Raw genomic sequence first — 18,242 nt, 5'->3', positions numbered from 1 at the left:
AAATGACATAATAAAAGTGCCATGAATGCATTTCTGTTATTCCCACGAAGCTTTGAGTATCATGGTAAATAAAGTTAAGCAGTTGCGTTGAAAAAAAAAACAAAAACAAAGAGGAAAAACTAGGGCACGGTCGGTCGCCTAAGTTCTCTCTGTGTCTCATGGGAGTTGTAGTCCATAAGTGGTGCACTTGATGAACGCAAAATAATTGTTGTTTAAAACTTTAACATGACAGGTTTATACGTGTTTACTATCGCACACAGTAGCAAATATCCATTTAGCAGATGATAAAGGCAGAGTGCCTTCCTGTCGCCTTACAGCTTTTCGGAAACTTTAATGAAAGACGATCTCGGAGTGGAGTGGAGCCCGGAAGCAGGGCGGGACCTCTGCTCTGTATAAACATGGCCGTTAAGTCCTTTACAGCGTCAGGTACTGCGTTTGGCTGAATTAGTTAGACTTTGAGGAAGTCGGTAAGGTTAACTAATACTGTAACAGGTGTAAAGAAAATGTAGACACGCAGCCAGTGCGTCTTATCTTTTTTTTCCCTTAGTTTTTTTTTTCTGTGCATGGGAGCGACATTTATAAACTTGATATAGTACTTTAAGCTAGCTAGCTAACACCGAGCTAACGCCGACGTCTCAGCGTCAACTTCTGTCAACTTTGTTCTGCCAGTCAGTCTCATCTGCTACTTGACTACTTCACAAAATGAAGGACTGCCGTCGCTTGCCCACAGTGTCTCAATGAATGTTTTACACACGGATATCTTGGATTTGCTCAGCTAAGGGCTGACCTAGAAACTTTCTCCAAGATTTTCTCTTGGATAGTTTTTATTATATTATTTTTAATATTACTGGCAGCAGGATATCGTTTGCCAGGCGTCCGTTTGGGAACGTAAATTACATAAACAATGTTTCCTGCCAAAGTCACGAAACCGACCTTCAAGTGTTATCTCCCTCCTGCTCAGGTATGTACGGGCTCATGATCGATAATGGTACAGCATATTTTGGTTAGTGCAGTAATTGCCTGGGTTGATTAACACTTTGTTAACTTGCTGTTCTACGTGTTTGCGCATTGTCAGATAAGTAACACATGAATTGCACATTAAGCATCCATGCCAGCGGAGGTATCTTCTTTCTGCAGCACCACCGTACCATAAAATAGGGAAGCACTTCACCACATTGCTTTTGCTTTACGGTTATATATGTCAAGTGAAAGGTCACAAGGTGGCACAAGCAAAGGAAAAAAGCCCCCCACCCATTTCTCGTATAAATTCGAGAAATGAAACCTTTAACAAACATACAGCTAATGTGCCACCATTTTGAAAAAGAGAAATAATTACCCAGCGGTTGGGCGTCTCATGTTTTGCCTACAGGTGTATGCAGCTCTAGACAGAGGGTAAGTGTTTGCTTACAGTCGCTGGCGGAGCAACCCAAATAAAACCAGTGCTTGTCTGAGAAAGGCCAACACAAACATTGTACAAGGGTTTTAAAGTGTTTTGTATCTCTGTAACTTAAAAAAAAGTCGCTGTTTTCAAGTACATGATAATGATGGCTGTGCTCTTTTGATTACCGAGCTGGTGATGATAGTGTTTTTGTGTATCTTTATTATTTAAAACTGCGCATTTCACATTTTGGGTGAGGCTATAAGTGATGCACTTAACAATAAAACTTCAGCAGGGTGTCAGTTCTTCACCAAGTTGTACTGAGTTGTTGTTGTGGGTTTTTTTTTTTTCTTTTGTTTTGTTTTTTTAAAGTAATGTTTTGATCATTAAAAAAAAATACTTTTTAAATTTTGCTTTGTCAAGCATTTAAGCGCAGGGATCACCAAATGTTAGTTTTAAAATAAAACCATAACTGTGTATAATATGAGTATAAGCAGTAACATGTAGAAATTTTAGCCCAACGTGTAAAAGTAATTCCTGCAGCTGAAACCTCACAGCACATCCATTTACTCAATCTCAAAGAGTAGAGCTTTACTTTAAGCACACAGCCTTCCAGATACTAACAGACTGTCACAGCATCACAGGCAAGTTTTTAATAAGCATTTGCTGACAGCTGTACATGCTTGGTGCCTAATTTTGTAAGCAGCAGAAATTAGGCAATGGTATTGTTACCTGGGGCATGCTGATGGTGTTTATACAACAGTAATTTGCCAAAACAGCAACAGGATGTTCAGCTTGAATGCTAGGAGATCACAGATTAATTTAAACTATGATTTGCGGGTTCGTACATTGTAATAACACATTTGAACGGCAGGTTTTACTCTCTTACAGTGTAAAGATGCATAATTTTAATTGTTTATTAACTGTCTGTAGAGCTGGTAAATGACTAACTAAGATGTGGCGTGTGTGTGTGTCTCCAGACTGATGTGAAGAATACAGTTGAAAAACCTCTTAAAAAGTTGGAGGCAAAGTTGCTTTCAGGTAAGATTTTTTTTTTCTGCATTAGAATAGTTGTCACTAAAATTTGTTTGATCACAGAGAAGTTAGTTTTCATGTTTACACAGTGTCTCATATTTTGCATTCATGAGTTGTGTGCTGTGTATAATCTCTGAATGAGCAGTTTTTCATTAACTAAGAAGTTTTGTGCTTGGTTACAGAGGTTTAGTGTGAGGAACCACACTGGTTTAAGCAGAGAGCAGGCAGAATTATCTAATAGCTATGCCTGATTATTTTTCTTAGTGACTTCAGAAATGTGAAATAGTTGGTCCAAAATGAATGAAAAATGAATGGTTTTGTTTCAATAGATGCGGATGAAAGAGACATTTTATCAAAAGCAGCTAGTCTATTTCAGTTCACAGTACAAATTTGATACCTTGGGTGTCTGTGAGAACTGAGCATAAGGTTCATGAAATGGAGAACTAGAATGAATGTTTCTGCTTTTTATTTTTTGTTTTATACTAGTAAACTATTTGCAACACCGAGTCGGTGGTGCATTTCCTTAGACAGCTATCTAGTGTCAAAGTCTCAATACTTGACTATTAAAGTTTGTACAATGCCCACCGCAGACTGACTTACTGGTAATGGCTCCAGGCAGTTTTTTTGCACATAGACTGTATATAAAAGACCGCCCTTCTTCTGGGTCTGAAAAGGGAAGGCGGTGTAGAAATGTCCTAAACTTGCAACCTGGTTGCTAGGAAACAAGATGACATACTACATGTGTAATGAAAGTTTTAAAAAAGATATTATTGTTGTGAAGATGAAGTCTTACTGTGCTTGTTCTTGTTTTTATCGCAAGTGGGTCATTTTAGCCTTTTGGCACGTGGTTGATAGGCAATACGATTGTATCATAACATCTAGTCAACTGCACTGCAGCAGGTGCTCTGGCAGAAATTCCTCTTCATAACTATTTATAAACGTCACCCGAATGGTGTTTCGTCCTCTGTCAACATTTTTTTGTTAACAGGAAACAACAGCCTTTAAACTTAGTAGCTAAAGTGGATTCAGCTTAGGAATCTCAACCGTTCAAGATGTGCCTACTGATGCAAATATTATCATTACAATGGCAGACTGTAGTTGTATCATTAACTGAAACAGCAGGAAAGCCTTTAGTTTAGTAGTTTCAGTATTATTTGGGAGCTTGTGAGCCTCGTGGAAATGGCTTGTCATGCTCTTTGTATAATATACTGTAAACTGAGCCTAATTTTAGTTGCAAGTTTTACTGTTTTTTATTTTATTTATTTTTTTATGAAGTTCTTCAGAGCTACTGTTTTTCATTTTCAGTCATGTGACATGTAAAACTGTAGTTTAGTAAAGTGTAGGCTAATTTAGGTCACAAGTAAGATGACAGATTTAACTAACCTGATGTACTAGTTATGAGGTAAGTGTGTTATCGCCTGAAGGCTGTTGGTTATTTCCCTTTTTGAATTGTGAGCAAGACAGACTAACAGGTTACATGATTAGCTTCCCTATTTTTAACTGTGCAGTCTCAGTTGGCTCCTCTGAGGCAGGGCTTTGAATTCGCCTCTAAAGAACTCCACCCTCTGTAACAGTTCTCTTTTTTTTTTTTTTAATTTGCAGACCAACCTTTTATAGCCGGATTCACGTGAAGGTACAAAGTCCGCGTTGCTCATGTAAATGGTGTATGAAAAACGCTGACCCATTTAGATATGGGATAACTGAGGGTTACCGTCTCACTTGTTTTTTGCAGACATTTAAGAGGTGTGTAGAGAGAATTGTCTTTTAGCCCAGCTTTTTAAATTGTTTAGTGTTTGCTTTAGAAGCACATCCTTTTGCAGTCATACATGAGAAACGTGGTCAGATATGCAAGAGTGATCTCAGTATCTTGTTGGCTCAACTAATGTACTTTCTAAGGAAAGTACCCCAATGCTTGCTGTGGTTTTTGTTTTTTGTTTTTTTAATCATTGTTTGTAAAAACGTAAAGAAAATTGAAACGATGGAGACATCCTTTTGAGTATGAAGACATTTGCCCCTCCAAAATCCAGCGGTGGAGGGCCTGAGTTAACCTGAGTCCCATCAGTCATCGGGTCTAACCCTGATCTAAAACGTTAGTTTCTCATAAAGCATAATAATGTTAAGTATTTCTTTCTTGTACTCTTCCTTCCAGTATTATGAAGTACAATTAACCTTGTTAGACTGGGTGGACTTGCTTTTTAAATCTGATGTGACATCATTGTTAAAGCATGCAAAGACTTGTAAAAACGCAGATACTTTTTTAAAGTCTTTACTTTACTTAGTAAGAAGTTAATAGCATTATTATAGCGTTACTGCTGTCTACATATTAGTTTGCGGTAAAGTTTGTGGGATTATTTTTAATTGATGTGTATCAGCATGCATTGGTGTACTTTGCAAACTGTGACTATTTTCCTTCTGCACTGTCAGCAAAACCCAGATCTGAGCTGCTGCTTCACCATCCATCTTAACGTATCAAGTAGCAATAGATGGTAGATGGGGAAAGTAGCTGCAAGAAATTGTAATGATTTTTATTTATACAAGAGCTATCATGCACGCACAGGCAAAAGAAAATGCACTCTCTGGATATTGTTTATAATTTACGATATATCACATGAGTACGGCTGTGATTTTTGCCTGATGCAATAGAGTTTTCAGGTAATCGTCTTGATTAAAGTCCATGTTTTTATGACTCACCTATGTCTGAGTATACTTCAGAGTCAGCATTGTTTGACTTGTGATATGATTGTTTCATTTTCCCTCTTCTCTAATTTATCTAGGTCAGCTTAAGTATTCAGGCTTCTTTGCTTTCCTTTGTCCTCCTCTGATGGCCATTCATAATTTAACTTAAAGGCTGTGTGGAAATTTTTTGCAGTGTTAATCTTTCCCAGTATAAGAAGCATAGAAAATGATTGTGTAATTAAAATTTTAAGCAAGGTCTGCATGTATAATTATAAGTCCAAGAGATGGTATATGCAATTATGGAGTATGCATTTTGTCCAGAAAAGTATTCTGTCAGAATTGACTGTGTTTATGAATGTATGTAAATATAAAGCATAAATAAAACAGTTTGATGCTGTATTGCAACATGATGCCTTTTTAAATTGATGTCAGTACAGTGGAAATACACAAGCTGTTTTTTGGACTTCCTTTGAGTTTCCAATTTTTGTTTTCTGCTTGTTTCTTTGAACTGTAGCAATAACCTTTGGATTTACACTGGTCTTTTTGCTCATTTATTTGTCACTAGGTGAGATAGTAGTTAATGAGGTGAACTTTGTGAGGAAATGTATCAGCACTGAAAACAACCAAGAAGGCCTTTGGGGGAAGCTGATATGTACCAACTTTAAGGTGTCCTTCATTCCTCAGGACACTTCACCAAAGCAGGTATTTGAGTGGATTTCTTAGTAGCAGTTAAGCAATTTAGAGGAAAAATAGTGTGAAAATTCATTTTTGAGGTTCTTAAGAGTACCTAATGTTTGTTTGTTTTTGTTATTTTTTTAAAGGGGGGGCAAATTTCAATTATATATTTGGATGTGATATATGTTAGTATCGCCAGCACCATGCTGCAGAATAGATTGAATACTGTTACTTTACAGCCTTCTGGCAAAGAGGAAGGAAAACTTGTGTACTTTCCTGCTCTACATTGTCAGTGATATCGCACAAGAAGTGAGAGAACAGACGTCATTTCCACCTATGTGGCAGATTGTTGACTTGATAAGAAAATGGAACTTGATCATTGCTTAGTCTGGGAAAGTTAACTCAATATATCAAACAGCCTTTTAAGACTGTTTTCAGTTAGTTTGGGGGCTAATACATTTTCTGCAACACGTCAAACCTACTTTTTTGTTTTTCTCCCTTCACTACAGAAGTCCACGTTGTCCCACCTGCTGCTCGGAGAGCATGACATCCCCCTGACCTGTCTGGAGCAAGTAGTAACAGGTATCTCATTCCAATTCCAAATTTTAGGGAAAAAAATTTTAAGGAAAAGCTTTTGATATTCTTTCTTTCTTTCTTTCTTTCTTTTTTTTTTCTTAATGTTTGTGAGGAAAATATTCTTGGAATTGCTTGAGCCCAAATGAAATGTCTTGAAATCCCATTATAGCACAGAATGTGAATTTTATTAATGATGTTAAGCCATCATTTTGTGCATTTGGCAATTAAACATTTTACTAACTGTGTGGTCACAAACACAGAAGCTTCGCCCACTCATTGTATAGGAGCACCTAGTGTCATTCCCTTTTTCCTGGTCAGTGATCTGATAGCAAATGATCTCATGGCTAATGCAGTGTTTAGCAACAGTGCTACCCAGTTTAGGATTAGCTTTGTTTATATATCTCACTGCAGTCCATTGCTGACACTGCAAGGGTGACTGCCCAGAACAAGGTTTATTGTGTTATGAGGTTTTGTTTTACCCAGCTTGTTTTTGAGCTGTATGACCTCGGCATCTAAGGACACTATCACTGTGAGACAAGAGCAAATATAAGGGCATCGGGAGTAAAATAAGACCTTAATGCTGGTTCACTTATAAAATCAAATACTGGTATAAAATTAACTGCAGACATGCACTGTGATAGATGTGACAAAATGCTGTCAGCAACACTGATGGTACAACAACGCAGCGTCCCAGCACTACCCACAAAGCAGCTAAATAAAAATATCTGAATAAAATACAAACCTGAGCAGTTAAAAAGAAAGGGATGCATATTTATTTAATGAAATCTGGTCTTTTGTCATTATTTAATCTGAATATTGTGTCAAATCATTGTGATTTGCTTGCCCCTGTTCCTCTTGTCATTATGCTATCAGTGTCATCATGAGGCAATATAAAGTAGTGACTTTAATAAGTTAAGTTGCTGAGGAAAGTAATTCAAACGGCTTACATGGTGCTGTTGTATTATAGGAGAATGAGTACTATTAGAATCCAATTAAAGTTAGCATACACAGCTAATCAGGCTAAATTGTTTTAACCATGTTTGTTAGGTTCTTCATAAGAATCTAGTGAAATAAGCACAGTAGAACTCTAACAATTAATTAAATTTAATCACAGTGTGAGGGATCGGCATCAAAGAGGCAGCAACAGAGACAGGAGAGAATGGGGCCAAAGTTTACCAAGTATCAAGTGGTGTCCTTCATTAGCAGTACACTCCACAGAATAGTACATTTTTGGAAATTCAGTCATCAAAAATTAGTTTTATTTTTACGTTTTGTGTTTGTTGCTTTCAGTGAATGATACAAAGGGGAAGAAGAAAGTATTGGGCTCCAACCAGAAGCTAAAGTTCAACCCCACTGAGCTCATACTGTACTGCAAAGACTTGCGCGTGATACGGTTCTGTTTTGACGAAGCTGGACCTGAAAGCGCCAGAAAGGTCAGTGAAACAGAAACATCAGCATGCTTTGAGTCAGAATGCCCATTTAAGCTGTTTAGGAGACTTTACTGGGTACATAATGCTAGTTTAGACCCCACACTGACATGTGACCCAAAATTTTGATATAGTAGATTGAGGTCTGGGGACTGCGGAGGCCTTTTATCTGGAGAAAGGGCATGTTTTATTGTGGGTACATTGTGGTCAACATGAGCAACATTAGGACTTGGGTAGGATGTGGCATCTAAATGAAGCTTGGTTGATGCTGTGGGGCCTGAATGGTGTCAAGAGAAATGTCTCCCTCATTATTACACCCCCTACCCTCGACTGGGATTGTTCATACAATGCAGGGTTGAATCACACATTAAAAACAAAAACAAAAAAACAAAACATTTCTGACTGTACTATCTGTCGCAGAGACTCATTGGACCAGGTACCAGGTTTCGTTTGAAAGGATTCTAGAACCCCCCCCCCAGTATTATTTTCATGGAAAGTGATGGACATGGGGATCTTGGGAATTTTGGCAATTGTAAGATGGTTAAATATTTAAAGAGGTAATAAGCATTTGAACAGGGTACCTAATGAGACACTCTTAGTATTTATTTTCTCAGCGCAAACAGGAAATTGTGGGTGGATATTTGAAGTAATAATAAATTATATACAGTAACCAAACAGGATATTGAAACTACTATTAAACTATGATACTACTGAACAACTGTGTATCATATCAGTGATATGTTGGTAGTGGCGGTAGCAGCATTAAAAAAATGAGCAATGGCTACCTCATTTCCCACATTCACCATTTTCACCAAAGTTACCAAAGTTTATTGCAAGTAAAACTTGTCACTTGTCACATAATTGTAGGTGTCAGATTTAAACAGTTGCAAACCTGTTCTTTAATCACATTAAAGCCTATAAATGTATGCCTTGTATCTGAATAACTATTTAGAAATAACCTTTTGGTTTTCTAGTCTTCGATCTAAACGTTGGTTATTGTTGACCAAACTTTTTCTTTCCCATACTGACTACATACCCACATTGAGTTTCAAGTTATGACCACATCCTCTGTGACAGCAATATTTATATTAGACCAGGTTTTCTGTGTTTCTTTGTCAGCCTCTGTTAGAATAGGAACTTCTCAATTAGCATGTTTGCTGAAGGTACACAACGAAAGGACCCTGAGAACAATACTCAGTCAAAGCAGAGGAAGCAGAATTTGATCCTGATTGTAGGAACAACTGGCAGTGTAACTCTGACTCATCTCCTGCACAGAGGACAGACGGTTCATTATTGATGCCCAGCTCATTTAGTAGAGCTACAGTTTGGTAGGCAGCAAGTAGGCCCAGAAGCACAGTTGTGGAAATATACATGTTCTATTTAAGGTTGATTATGTATAGAGCACTAAAATTAAAAATGTCTCCCCTCCTGCACTCCTTGTGAGCTTATTTATGGACACCATGTATGTAATTACAGCGTAAAACAGGACTCGGTTCTTTTTCCTTTTTCTGACATATGGAATTATGCCAGCCTATAATGGCCCATTTTGCCATAGGAAATTACAGAGTGTGGAGCAGCCTTTGTACACACTTGCACGCGCGCGCACACACACACACACACACACACACACGAGGACAGACGCACGCACTTGTTCTGTGTCCTCTAGTATCATTCACAGCTTTAGCTCTGAATGACTTGCTTTGTATGACTAAAGTTGAGCCTCACAGAGATTCAGCTCTGAACTCAGAGCACTAGAATGTGTGTTAGACAGTTTCTACTCCAGGTTTGACTGCTTGTGTTGGCATTATTTAAAAAAAAAACAAAAAAACAACCCCCCCCCCCCCAAAAAAACAAACAAACAAACAAACAAACAAACAAAAAAAACAAAAAACATGCCCCTGAGTTAATGTTAGCACTTGGATAAACCTGGGCTGGGAAGTTATGATGAAACCTAATCTGCCTTGACAATATTTATTATACCTCTCACTTCTACTTCTTTTGTACTGCATATCCCATAGTACTTAGTAGTTCTCTTTTTTAATTATAGGTTTGCCTGGCTATTGCCCACTACTCTCATCCAGCTGATCTTCAACTGCTGTTTGGCTTTGAGTATCAAGGACGGCGATACCATGAATCTAAAGGTATCGCCTGTTGATTGCTATAGTTCTTTCACTGTTTGTAAAAGACCTGCCATATTATTTGAAAGTGAAAAATGTTTTAATTCCATGTATAAATAAGTGTATATGTTTTTTGTTTTATTTTTGTTTGTTTTTTTCTCTCAGAGGAACGAGTCAATGGTTCCACCCCGAGAGGATTACAGACCCCCATTTTTGACCGTTCCTCTGATTGGGATCGGGAAATCAAGAGAACGAATGCTTCAGAGTGGAGAGTGTGCTCCATCAACCAGAGTTATGCCGTCTCATCAAGGTTTTTAGCTCATGCATTGGGTCCTACTTGTTACTAACCTCTTTTAAAATCCTTTTTTGATGACATGTGACATAATGTGCCTTTTCCACATTATATTGAGGTACCTGACAAGAAAAACAAAAACTAACATGTCAGTCTGGTTTTGACAAAACAATCTATTCATCTCAGTTCAGCAGCATTATCGCCAGAGATGGTTTCAAAGCATAGACAGTATATGGTCGTAGCCAGAGTGATATTGCCCTTTAGTAAGCCCGGAGAAGAGCGTCTTCGCTGTTGTCATCTTGGTGGTTTTGTAATAGGACATGACGACAAAGGAGTGGCTCTGACTTGCACTGGCTAAAAACTTATAGTTTACATGTCCTGAGACTGGAAAATCCTCCCTTCTGACTCTCTGTGATTTTTCAAAATGAACTTCATGTTTTGTTCAAATTTTGTTTTCAGTCAACTTTTATAAAATCTAGTCTTTTAACCAAAGGAGTCGCCCCCTGGTGTTCATTACAGAGGATGAATTATTCACCAAGACAAACACACAACATGGGCCTGAAATATTCCAAAACAATAGCAAAACAGTTCCAAATATGATTTTAATAAAAGGGCTTGCACATACCGGTCGATTAGAAACATAAACAAATATTTTGAGATGTTGCTTTTTACCAATACTGTTAATTTAGGGCATCTGTGCCATAAACCTTTATTAGATGGTGGTCTAATAAATTTGTTAACCACTTATACCTTTATTATTTTTTTCACTCTGCTTTGGGTTAGTGTCTTAGCTGTTATTTACTTAATCCGCTTTAAATGATGTCTTGTGTTTGTTTCACGTGTTAACACCAGTCTCTCTCTTTTTTTCTTCTTTTTTTTCTAGTCTTCCAGAGCACATTGTAGTCCCGTCATCTCTGACAGATCAAGATCTGATGCACTATGCATCATCATTCACTGATGGTCGCATCCCTGTGAGTATCTACACTCCAATAGAGCGCATGTTTATTGGATGTCTCCAATAAACGTTATGCTTCCAAATACAATTTTCCATTTAGGTCATTATTAAACCTGCAGTGTTTTGTTTTTTTAGACAAGCACAGGCCCACCAATGGAGTTATCCCACTTATTGTTTAATTTAACTGATCAGAGCCTCCCTATTACTTTGTTGCTGATCAGTGTCTGTTTAATTAATGTCTGTTTTTTGCAGATGTGGTGCTGGAGTCACTCCAATGGGAGTGCTCTTGTCCGGATGTCCACCTTAACTGATCCATTACAGCAAAAGAAGACTGAGCAGAGGTAAGACTATCTACTTCATTCAAATTCAGAACCTAAATTGAAAATGATTTTTTTTTTAATAACTCTAGCAGATTTTCAGCTCTCAGTCCATTAAGAAAGTGCTGCTTTAGGAGAAGGAAATACAAGTCTGAACATTCAGTTTCAGCTCAGGTTTTTGATATTTAAATTGTTTACATTAGTCAAGTGTGCATCTTGTCATCACTGTCTGTGCTGTTGTGTTGTAGAATCTTTGCCGCTATCACAAAAAGCCACCCGCAGCGCAATGAACCGTTTAGATCGGATCTGGACAAGAGTCTGCCTTCTATCCTGGACATCCAGAGTGCATTTGTTAAACTGAGGCAGATATGTATCCTAGGTGAGTTCCACTGCAGCTTATAGAAGCGGTGTAATTCAATGCTCTGCTGTAAAAATGCAGGAGACTTAATGGCATTGGCGTGTACAGTTTTATACGTATAAACATACTGATGTTTTTTATTGTGCAGATCCGTTTGAGGAGTCTGAGGAGAGGTGGCTTTCAACCATTGAAAACTCTCGATGGCTTGAATATGTCAGGTATGTAAACAAGCTGACAGTGCATGACTGTGCATTGTAAACTCAAGAGGGTCATATAAAATTTTAAAGGGACAAATTTAAAGTGCGCCATAAGCCTGCATGTTTGTAGAGTCACAGTTAAATCTAGAATATAGGGTTAAAAGGTGCTTTTTAAAATGATTTCTTTACACTTTCATGTTTGCACAGGATTATTTAGACGCAGAAAAGACTAAAGGTATGATAACGGTTGGCAATAAAAATCAATGCAGTTAACATGTTTGATCCTTTTGTGACCAAAGGGCCTTTTTAAAACACTCTGCTGAGATGGTCTATCACTTAGAGGGAGGGAATTCCTCTGTCATTCTTCAAGGTAAACTCTCTTTGAGCCTTATTTTGTAGCCTTCACTCCTGCATGTGGAATTATGTTTTTCGATCATTTATTATTACAGCTAAGTTTTACTTAAAATGTACAATAATATGCATTTAATGTATCGGTGCCACATAAGAGTCTGTGACTTATTACTCTTTTGTTCTGCACTTGCACAGAAGAGGAAGACCGAGACCTAAACTGTGTAGTATCCGCATTGATGCAGCTCATGTTGGACCCTCGCTATCGCAGCCTCATTGGCTTTCAGAGTTTGGTGCAGAAGGAGTGGGTGATGGCTGGCCATCGCTTCTTGGACAGATGCAACCACTTGAAGAAAAATGACAAAGAGGAGGTACTTGATTAATGTAATTTAAATTAATCCAACTATTCAAGAGATGTGACTTGACACCCCTGCTTCCTGCATCTGTTTTTTTTTGTTTTGTTTTGTTTTTTTCTTTATGGGTAAAGTCCCCACTGTTCCTATTGTTCCTGGACTGCGTGTGGCAGATGATGAACCAGTACCCAGCAGCGTTTGAGTTCACAGAGACCTATCTGACAGTACTGAGTGACAGCATGTGGATCCCACTGTTCAGTACTTTCCTGTTCAGTTCATCCAAGCAGCGTGCCCAGCACTTGATGGTGAGGGATAGATTCATGTTTATGTATGCACTTGATCTGAATAAATGTAATCACCAGTGGAAATGCCATAATGAGCAGTAAATGCAACTGTGTGTGTGTTTGTGAGAGAGGTCTGTCTGTGGAAAAAATAAATAAATAAAGAGGAATAATGAATTGGAAATGAATTGAAAAGAAGGAAAGCATAACTTGTCGATGTGTCACTGAATGTTTCAGACTGTAATTTCCTTCTGTGCGTGCCAGATAATTGACAGGAAAGAGTACAACAAAAAGAGAGGATAACATTTAACTTGTGGTCAAGACAAAAGCAAGTTGTGGACCTTTCTTTTCTTTTTTACCCCTTCTTACTTTCATGTATTGAAACTGTTCCACTTGTGGAAACTGCTTTTATAGAGTATAGTAGTTCTTATTACGTACAGTCACAGGGTAACATTGTCTTTACTCCGCAGGACTTTGCCAAGCACAAAGCCATCCCTCAAGGAGAAGACCAGGTTGTGTATTTCCCTCCAGTTTGGGAGTGGTCACAGCAGTTCTCAACTAAAGATCAAACCCTCTTTAACAACCCCATGTATGTAGGCAAAGGAGCTGCCTGTGTTCAGAACGGTGAAGTGAAAACCTTCAAACGCAAGGTACGCAAAGCACTGAGGTTCACCAGTTTTCAGGATTCGAATTAGCACATTTTCATGTGCATGGTCTCTCTCTCTCTTTTCTTTTTTTTTTAAACTGCCGCTAAGAGGTTGACATCTTAAGATTTTTATATTTTTAAAGTGGCAATTTTCTAACAGTCAGATTGTAATTACAGAATTCCTCTGTCATTTGAAGGGAAAGTTTCACAGAACGTAAAGAATGCAAATACAGTAGTCTCTCTTCCACTAATCTCTTATTTATAGAAGTCAAAGGACATGTAGGTAATTTTGTATCGAGTCACCTTTGTCCTCTGAAATATCTGCAGTAAATGTACAGAAGGTGGATTATTAAACAGAAAATATACATTTTAAGTTGTAGCTTTTAGAGTCTTTGCAGTACAGCCTGTCACAGAGAGAGTCAAAATAGTCTAATTCTCAGTGTTTCCTCTTTTTGTAGCAGAAAGCCTATAGTTCCACATTACGAGGGACGCCCACAAATCTGCGTAATGGGGTAAAGGGTGGGGAGGAGACCCTGACCCGACGAAGCTCTCTAGCTAACGAGTTGAAGTCTGAGCTGACACCAGTGAAAGACGAAAGTCCATCTGAGCGCTTCTTCAAGGACTGGTTCTCTCGACCCGCTGACCTGCAGGGCCTGCTGATTCCCTTGCTCATGCCCTCTCATATGGCTTTTTGGAAGCTCTTCTTTCTCCGTTGGGTTCCTGAAGCCTGCATCTCCAAAGGAGGCCCAGTCACCACCTACCACAAGCTCTCCCAGCTGGTTGATGAAATTGAGATACTGCAGAGCCAACTCAGGCAATATAAGGGAACCAGTCCAGGCAACACACCACTCACAAGCTCAGGTGGAAACCCTACAGACCAAAGGAGGATGTATTTTCAAGCCAATTCTCCTGATGACCCCTCTACACCTCCAGAATACCTTACATCTTCCTTTCCTTTCACCCCAACGGGCAACCTTTCCCGCCGCACTGTCCAAGGGACTCCCATTAGCAAATTTCTGAATGGTGCAAGGATCTGGCTCTCGACAGAGACTCTTGCTAATGACACCGTTTGAGGATGTGGGACTCACTTTTTTGAGCCTAGTGCAGGTTTTTCTAACAACTAATCATCTTATTTTCTCTTACCTCTTTCTTAAATACCAAGAACTAAACTTAGAATTAGAAATATATGCCATTTTGGACTTATACTGAATTATTTATAAGCTAGAACTTGCGCCATTGATGCTGCATCCAAATCTGAGGTAATTTCTAGAGTAATGTCTGTAGCACTGAAAAATACAGTTGAGGAATTCAGTCTATTAAGCACATCATTATTGGCCTTACCATGAGCTCTTGTATGACTGTGAAAGATCATAACTTTTAAGATGGATGTATTTTTATTTTTTGTCATCCATCTACTTAAAGAGTGCTTTTTAATACACCTTTTCTGACATTTACCTCTGATTTACTGTATGTTTTAAAGCAATAATGGAATGAGCTATATTTGTGATAGTGCTATGAGTTAAATTGTTATTTCTTTGGATTCTTATTGGTCAATAAGATGTCTCACTGAAATGGAGTAATGTTATATGAACTTTAAAGAAAAATTGCCCATTTTGTGTTGCAGCAGCAATGATGCTTTTCACTGAACACTGACTTCCAAGTAGTCAAGTTGCTTGTGCCTTCATGGAGATTTAATTGAAGATTTTTTTTTTAATTTATATTTCAGAAAGAGGAACAGAAAATAATACTGCTAACATGTATTATACGTCAAAAAAAAAGATCTGCCCTGGTTGAATGTAATGGTTTTTTTGTTTTGTTTTTCCTCTTGCACAAACTTACTGCTGTTTGCTACAAGTGCCCATATTTTAAGGGTTGTTTTTGTTTTTGGGTTTTTGCGATTGGTAGCAAATGGTGTGATTTCAGGGTCTAACTGTAGATTAACTCTATTTTTTGAAGCAGCAATAACGACCTGTATTTTTAGTCTGCGGGGAAATGGAGCTGTGAGGACTTCAATCTGTGGTAGATATTTCCTCTTTTCTTACGAAGCAGTTTTATTAAACTTGTTTAGAGGCCTTCTGGTAAGGCACCAAGGAGAAATTCTTCAGAATAATAGTAGCTGAATGGTAATGTTTTTTTTCTTTCTTCAAAGTAAAGGGATGGAGAGATGCTGTGACTCAACCCAGTCCCTAGTTTGGTAAATGATGAATCAGATATCAGGCCCTGAGTCTAAGCATTCAGAGAGCGTGACACAGTTTCAGGGGAGCAGATTAGCAAGAAGTCATCTGGATACTACAAAGCATCATAAATGCATGTGCCTGTAATTTTGACATTGCAGGGTTCAGTTGTAGAGAATGAAAAGTTTAAAAGCATGAACCGCACACACTGTTCAGCATACTGTATCCTTCCTCATTTCTCTTGATACATTTACTCTGCAGAGACTAATGGCAGCATTCGAAAACAAGAACTGAAGATGTAGTGCTAAACATGCCCCGCTGTTCTTTGCGCAACTTTGTGCTCTGTCTTAGCAAGTTTGGGAAAATGTCCTTGTTTTGCGGTTTACTCCCAACTGAACTAGGGATTGGTTGGAGACACGTGGGGGGTTGGGGGGGCAGGCAGGCAATCAGTAAAAGATCACTGTGTAATTCCTCTTTAAAATGTTAACATGCCGTTTATTGTCAAACCCTTTGTCATTCGCAGTGATCCTGCGATGCTAGATTGATCAGTTTCCAGTGATATGAGGGTTTTATTCTGCAATAACTAGTTCAGGTGTTTCTGTAGTGTATAATGTGAGTGCAAAACTGCTCTCCCAACTGCTATTAATTGCACAGTTTACTCAGTATATAGGATAGATTTGTTAAAGGCAGTTGTTAAATATAATTTTTGGCAAATATTATAAATATTGTATATGCTTGAAAATTTCCAATTAATATTTTTGATTAATGGTACTAAATAACTTTTATCCTTGATTTAGTCTCTATATTTTATGAAGAGATATTTATATGCTGTGTTATTTTTCCACTAATTCACAATGTTGCACTCTGCTGTAGCTGTATGATGACCGTGCTTCTTTTGTGGCACCGTTTGATATCGATTAACAGCAGATGTATTTATTCAGATATGCAAATGTTCTCTAAGAGAGATCCAGCAGCTGCTGGACGTCCTCTGTGCCTTTTTGTTTGTTTGTTTGTTTTTTGGGAAGATTGACCATTTTTGTAACTTTGTTCTAAATCTGTCGGCTTATCTTAGTTTTCTAAAAACTGTTGATTTGTACCAATTGTGTAAATTTAGTTAAATTTGGAGGTACTGCACTGAAGCTTTTTTTTTTTTTTTTTTTTTTTTTTTTTTATAACAGAAAATACAGCTCAACTATGTACCAGTAACCAATCATTACATTAGTTTGCAAATGAAACTGTGTTCTGACTTTTCTATGACATGTTCATGACAATAATACGTCTTTATCACAGCTAATTTGAAAGTTTTTGTTGTGGCATGAAAATTACCAAGTTGATATTCATGGGGAAAAAATCCATCAATGCAAAATGAGGAAAACAAATCTGTTTGCTTCAACCATTCCCCCCCACAAACACCTGCTGGTTACCAATGGACAAAAAACTTTGAGTCCTCAAGTAGAATAAAAAAGAGCTGCGTAAGAGCCAGCGCATTTACCATCCTCGGTATGGTGTCATTAGTTATACATGGATTTTAAAGACTTTATCTTATTATGATACATTCATAGATTTGTTATACACCCCTTAACATAATTTGTTGATCAACAGATAGCAGAGGTCAAACACATTAGGTTTTCAAATGACGTAATTTTATGTAGCACTAATTACACTACACTTAATAGCATGTTGACATGGAGGCATTGAATTTTTGTGTATTTGCATAACAATGAAACTAGTATGTGAACTGGCACAGCTGGAATACAAAAGGAGAAACTATATCTGAGATTTAGACCAAGCCTTTTAAGGAGGCTGCACTTCAGCTTAAGTGTCTCTCTTTAATCTTGACTGAGGTTTTCCTGCAAGAGCATAACTCTGATTACCCAGAGTGCCCTTTGACAGTGGCTCAGGATAAAATTGCTGATCACAACAGGTGAGGTGCAGCAGTGGTTAGTTTAGTGTCACTAATGCTGCTGTTACGAAGCTCCAGAACTTTTCTCAGATGGATTTTTTGATCAGTAATGCTGTTGTCTGGACCCGGAGTTGTGGTAGGACATAGTCAGGGGACTTATATAATCATCATGGAATTTCTTAGAGAATATCTGCAAAACCAAACTTGTTAATAGAAGTATAACCTGGAGAATAGTTGGTTTGACTGATGATTCGGACCCTTTTTATCTAAAGGAGACCACTGAAGTTAATTTGGAAAAAGCTTGGAAAACAAATCCCAAATGCATGCCTTGGAACCTTTTAGATGATTGCAGAGTAATGAGAATTGCTTTTAGACGGACGTCAGTCAACCACACTACAAAACCAAAACAATGGATAACCAATGGATCTTATGAGATACCCTCATTGACTACTAAGAAAACTACAAATTTGCAGGATAAGAAGCAAAAAAAGTCAACATTGTTGTCAGTTTTGCAAAAGGGGCCCTGAAGTAGCA

At 38.0% G+C, this 18,242-nt stretch overlaps 1 protein-coding gene across 2 annotated transcripts; it reads left to right on the top strand.

Moving 5' to 3' along the window:
• Positions 1-406: 406 nt before the first annotated feature.
• Positions 407-17,292, top strand: mtmr10 (myotubularin related protein 10). 2 transcript variants are annotated; one of them, XM_063475794.1, is made up of 16 exons: positions 407-961; positions 2,359-2,419; positions 5,655-5,791; positions 6,274-6,346; positions 7,631-7,773; positions 9,815-9,908; positions 10,050-10,194; positions 11,060-11,147; positions 11,384-11,472; positions 11,697-11,827; positions 11,955-12,024; positions 12,303-12,373; positions 12,550-12,722; positions 12,839-13,009; positions 13,456-13,635; positions 14,093-17,292. In XM_063475794.1, exons 1-16 carry the CDS (start codon positions 905-907, stop codon positions 14,702-14,704), a joined length of 2,295 nt encoding a protein of 764 aa, XP_063331864.1. In that variant the 5' UTR covers positions 407-904; the 3' UTR covers positions 14,705-17,292. The 2 variants fall into 2 exon arrangements, with proteins under 2 accessions (XP_063331864.1, XP_063331859.1); XM_063475789.1 differs by having other exon boundaries at positions 14,090-17,292.
• Positions 17,293-18,242: the final 950 nt, after the last annotated feature.

This window comes from Pelmatolapia mariae, linkage group LG1, assembly GCF_036321145.2.
Source record: "Pelmatolapia mariae isolate MD_Pm_ZW linkage group LG1, Pm_UMD_F_2, whole genome shotgun sequence".
NCBI classification, from domain to species: Eukaryota; Metazoa; Chordata; class Actinopteri; order Cichliformes; family Cichlidae; genus Pelmatolapia; species Pelmatolapia mariae.
Note: the sequence above shows the minus strand (reverse complement) of the source record. Positions and strands in the feature narration are given on the sequence as shown.